This window comes from Galeopterus variegatus, unplaced genomic scaffold (genome assembly GCF_000696425.1).
Source record: "Galeopterus variegatus unplaced genomic scaffold, G_variegatus-3.0.2 Scaffold11973, whole genome shotgun sequence".
NCBI lineage: Eukaryota > Metazoa > Chordata > Mammalia > Dermoptera > Cynocephalidae > Galeopterus > Galeopterus variegatus.
In genome coordinates, this window is record NW_007738084.1 from 27,922 (window position 1) to 33,343 (window position 5,422).

General features: G+C 52.4%; 1 protein-coding gene across 2 annotated transcripts in view; it reads left to right on the forward strand.

The window, feature by feature from the left end:
* LOC103610886 (cytosolic 10-formyltetrahydrofolate dehydrogenase) overlaps window positions 1-5,422 on the forward strand; it is a 44,614-nt gene that overhangs the window by 25,965 nt on the left and 13,227 nt on the right. For both annotated transcript variants that reach the window (XM_008594951.1, XM_008594952.1), the window contains 3 exons: window positions 2,126-2,273; window positions 3,379-3,498; window positions 4,716-4,843. In XM_008594951.1, coding sequence (XP_008593173.1) covers window positions 2,126-2,273; window positions 3,379-3,498; window positions 4,716-4,843 — 396 coding nt within the window. The remainder of the gene's footprint in view (window positions 1-2,125; window positions 2,274-3,378; window positions 3,499-4,715; window positions 4,844-5,422) is intronic.

Sequence of the window (5,422 nt, forward strand, 5' to 3'; positions counted from 1 at the left end):
GGTAACGGGATCGCAACCCTCAGTGTCGCGCCCGTACCGCAACCGGCAACAGGATCACAACCCTTGGTGTCGCAACCGCACCACACTCAACCAGTGAGCGGGAACCGGTCTCTATATGGGATCCGAACCCTCGGCAGGAGCACCGCCATGCTCCCAAGCACCGCACTCTACCGAGTGTGCCACCGGGCTGGCCCTCTGGAACTTCTATAATGAGCATATTGGTATGTTTCATGGTATCCCACAGGTCCCACAGATTCTATTCATTTTTCTTCATTATTTTTTCTTTATGCTCCTCAGACTGAATAATTTCAAGTTTGCTGATCCTTTCTTCTGCTGCTCAGATCTGCTGTTGAACCCCTGTAGTGAGTTTTTTGTTTCAGTTGTCATACTTACCAACTCAGGAATTTCTGTTTGGTTTCTTATTGTAATCTCTTTTTACTGATATTCTCATACATCAGTTCCTGATTTTTAGTTCTTGGTCCATGGTTCCCTTAGCTGATTGAGCATATTTAAGACAGCTGACTTAACATCTTTGATTAATAATTCCAATATCTGGTCTTCCTCAGGCATACCTTCTTTCACGTACTTTTTTCCTACAAACAGGCTCTACTTTCCCATTTCCTCATCTGTTTTGCAACTTTTTCATTCAGAACTGGACATTTCAAATGTTATGTTGTGGTTATTCTGGAAATCTTAGTTCTCCCATTCCTCCAGGATTGCTGAGTCTTACTTACTGAGGGCTGAAGCCATCTGTTTGTGACTTTTTCAAACTATTTTTGCCAGGTGTGTGTCCTTGTTGTGTGTGGTCACTGAAGTTTCTGTCCCACTGTTTGTGCATTCAGCCAGTAGTGACCTGACAAAGATTTCCATAAGTGTCTGGGTCCAAAAAGGGGTTGGGGGAAAGTGTTGCCTCTTTAACCTCCTGGAAACTACTTCAGCCTGTGGGGTTGAATCAATGGCTTCATGCGAGCCTTTGTGCCAATCTCTCTGCCATCACAAGCATCATCAGTGCTCAGAATACAACCCTGATATTTGGAGGACAAAGTCTTTATTGCCCACCCTGGCTTCAGCAAGCTGCACCAGGAATATGGCCCAGTGCCCTGTTCCCTCCACCCCTACCTTCCTGCTGCAGGGATGGGAGGCGGGGAATGACAGCCAACACCTCAGGAAAGGTTGAAATTCACTGACATTTACCAGCCTCTTCATCAAGCTTTCTCCTGGGTCCTGCGAGCATTTGACTAGACCCTAGGGTTCCAAGATTCAGACAGTTCTTGTCAGTTCAATAGCTGTCGAAGTGCAGGGATGGATTTCTGGAACGTCCTACTCTGCCACCTTCTTTCTAGACACAGGCTTTTATTTCTCTTGGGTGAATACCTAAGAGTAAAATGGGAAGTATGTGTTCGACTTGTAAGAAGCTGCCTGCTGCTTCCCAGAGTGCTCGCACCGTTTACACCCCACCAGCAGTGCGTGAGAGTTCCCGTTGCTCGGTTGCTGTCCGCCTTTGGTCGGCCTTTTTAATTCCAGACATCTAATAAGAAGGTAGCTGTACCACACCGAGGTTTTCATTTGTATTTCCCTAATGACTGACAATGTTGTGCATCTTGTCATATTCTTTTTTTTTGCCATCCATACTTCCTCTTTGGTGAAGTATCTGTTCAATCTTCTGCCTGTTTTTAATTGGGTTGCTTGCTTTCTTAGTATTGTTTTGAGTTCTTATTATATTCTGCATCCAAGTCACTTATCAGGTATGTGATTTGGAAATATTTGCTCCCAATCTGTGGCTTGTCTTTTCATCCTTCTGAGTGTCTTTCCAAGACTGTTATTAGTCTCCCATTCATTATTATTGTTAATAGGTGAGTTATCTCATTTACTCATCACAAAGTAGTGAGGACCTATCATTGTCTCTGTCTTACAGATGAAGAAACTTGGGCTTGGAGGAGTTCGTCACCTGCCCAAGCTCACAAATTAGTAAGTGATGGACTGAGCCCTCGAATGGGCTGATGGCCACACTTAGGGTGTTGGGCCCCTTTGGTGCATGCGCCGGCACCACCACCTCTGCCACTGGAAAGAAGCAGGTCTTCCAAGCTTCTTCCATGCTTCCCGTTTTTCCATCTCCTTCCTCCAGACTGGTGGAGGAAGTGAAGGAGCTGTGCGATGGCCTGGAGCTAGAAAACGAAGATGTTTACCTGGCAACCACCTTCTGGGACTTCATCCAACTGTTGGTGAGGAAGCTGCGAGGGGAGGATGAAGAGACTGAGAGCATCATTGACTACGTGAGTCCTGGGCCCCCACATGGGCACAGCCCTGCAGACCCGCAGGCATTGGCGTCCATGGATCCCCCAGGACTCTGGAAGCCAGGACCCCCACGAGCCCACCCTTCTGTTTCTCAGGCTCTCCCTGGCATCCCTGGACAGGCTGGGGACAGCAGAGGATATTGCTGTCAAATGCTCAGTGTATGGCTCAAATTCTGAGTCCTGGAAATGAGAGCAGGACATTAAGAAGAGACATTTAGTTCCCAGTATGGAAAACAAGTGACCCTGTACATTCAATTGTACATATTGGAAGTGTGATAAGTAATCACAAATCTATTTTTTAAAGAAACTCTTGAGAAATCTTCCCTGGGGAATCTTGGTGGGCTACCAGCTTTCACAGGAATGAGCTTTGCAGTGATTTGTCTGGCTGGTAGTTGGAGACAAAAGGTGACGAAGAGAGTACAGGTGGCCAGGGTGGGCCCCAGGTTGGCCTCAGGGTTGTGGACAAATGGCCCATGAACAGATTCAGCAGGGGTATGTGTCCCGGAGGCTCTGGCATTCAGTGTGGAATTGTCAGCTGCAGGGAAGTGAGTGGCAGGTGGTGGCATGTCTGGTGGCCCAAAAGGGCCTGTCCACGCACGAGGGCCTGTCTATGCACGAGGGCCTGTCCACGCACAAGGGCCTGTCTGTGCACGAGGGCCTGTCCACGCACGAGGGCCTGTCCATGCACGAGGGCCTGTCTATGCACGAGGGCCTGTCCGCGCACGAGGGCCTGTCCACGCACAAGGGCCTGTCTGCGCACGAGGGCCTGTCCACGCACAAGGGCCTGTCTGCGCACAAGGGCCTGTCCATGCACAAGGGCCTGTCCATGCACAAGGGCCTGTCTGCCCACTGACATATCCCATGTGCTAGAGCGCTGTGCAAGTGGCAGAGCTGGGCTCCCACCCAGGCGGTCTGCCTCAGAGTCCACGCTCTCCACCTGTTCCTATCACTCAGCGGCCACCGCTGCCCATGGAAGAGCCCCTCTGCCCCTGCGTGCGTGAGCTCCTGTGTCCTCGGGGGCTGCACTCCTCCCTGATGCCCGCCTGCGAAGAGTCCACACTGCAGCTGAGGCCTTTCTTCCCAGGTGGAAAAGGAGGCAAACAAGCGAACTCTCCAAATGCCCCACCAGCTCTTCATTGGGGGGGCGTTTGTGGACGCTGAGGGGGCCAAGACCTACGACACCATCAACCCGACAGATGGAAGCGTGAGTGCAGCGTCCCCCACCCCAACTAGCTCCCCCCAACCTCCTCCCCCTTCTGCCACCCGGGGGCCTCTGCTTGGACGTGCATCTTTGAGACGGAGTCAAAAGGGCTCCAGTCAGTTTCCAGCCTGTCCTGTAGGACTGGAGTAGCGGGCAGAGAGGTAGGGAGGGGTGGGGGAGGGAGGCAGGAGGCCTCTGAGGGGTGTTGAGCCTGCTTCAGAGACTGGGGACAGAGTTAAACCCCCCAAGGAAGAAATGAGGCCGTTGTCCCCCACATCTGCAATAACCCCAGCACGGGCCCCACCTTTTCTAATATTTGAACACTCCACCATCAGGAAACTCTTCCTCAGTTGAATCCTGTGTTTGCCAGACTTTCTTGAATGTGACCCTCTTACAGCATGAGCCGTACACACGTGTTGTCCATGCACATACACACACACGTGAAACATGGGTTTCATGAAGCAAGACTTACTGTATGGGCACATACTGGTAATCTGTCCTATCCCATCCTACAGTATCACTTGGGTCCCTGCAGAAAACAGATCACACAGTCAAAATGTGTCATTTGAGGGGAATTTAAAGAAAGAATGGTTTACAAAGAGATGGACAGGGTGCAGGGACACAGACAGGATGGTGAGGTGCCCTCAGGACTGCGTATCGGGAGAGTGGCTGTGGATGAGGCTGGCTCCCAACCCCAGGCCCTGCCAGGTGCCCCTGGACATATCCCACAGGTGGCCGAGGTGCAGGAGCCCACACTATAGTGCACATGGGCACATTCAGGGTAGGAGCAGGGGCGGGGGACAGCGTGGGTCCGGCAGCCACTGCACGGTCCAGTCACCTCCAATGTCTAGTCTATTTCACTCAAGTAAAACCGTTCTGGCTGCACTCAATGAACTGATGGGTCTCTGCTATTGGTTTGAACAACACTCAGCCTTGTAGCTGCAGGCTGAATCGAAGCTCGCCCCTGGGTGGGCTCCGTGGGCATGTGGAGACGGCCCCTGCTGTGCAGAAACACACAGACCTTTTCCAAGGCTGCTGCCTTCCATTTGTGCACACGCCTTCCCAGCACCCTCCTGCTGGCCAAGCCTCCCCTCTGAGCCTGCCCGTGTGGCCGAGGTTCTTGCCTCAGTGGGGCCTCAGAAGGAGGCCAGGAAAGCGGAGGGCTGTTTCTGTGCATGCTGAGCCCAGGAAGGACTGTCCTGGCTCTGCTCCCGCTGCAGGTCATCTGCCAGGTGTCCCTGGCCCAGGTCAGCGACGTTGACAAGGCAGTGGCTGCGGCGAAGGATGCCTTTGAGAATGGACTGTGGGGGAAGATCAGCGCTCGGGACCGTGGCAGGCTCTTGTACAGGTGAGAGCCCAACACCCACCTGCCGGCCACCTCCACCTTCAGCTTGGGGTGAGGCAGATGCTCCTGCCAAGATCCCTTTTCCTGGGGTCCTGCCGGGAGAAGGTGGATCCTGGGGAGGTCATGTGAGCCAGGCCATCAGATTGGCCAGGCTGGGGCTCCCAGCCTGAGGCTCTGAAAAGGCTTCTTAGATGTAGGGACTCAAGGAGCAGGAGAGATTTCAGCAGATGGAAGTGGCCCTAGGAGAGAGGTTCCTCATGGAGGTACAGAAGTGAGGGCGAGCTTTGGCTGGGGTGCCTGAGAGACACAGACAGGCACAGCACCTACCTGCACTGGCCTGGAGCACAGGGGGAGCCAGAAGACAGCAAGGGGCTGGTCCCGACTCTGCTCGTCATTGCTAACCTGGTCTGGCTGCTGGAATCTCCTTTCACATATTCCCTTTTTCTTTCTTTTTTTCTTTTTTTTCATTTAATTTTTAAACCAAGAAGGAAGGGGCCTTCTCTCTTTAGATGCAATTCAGAAGTCTTAGGGAAGGATGTGGGGACGCTCTAGCTTATGACCACCGGGTGGGAGGGAGGCCCA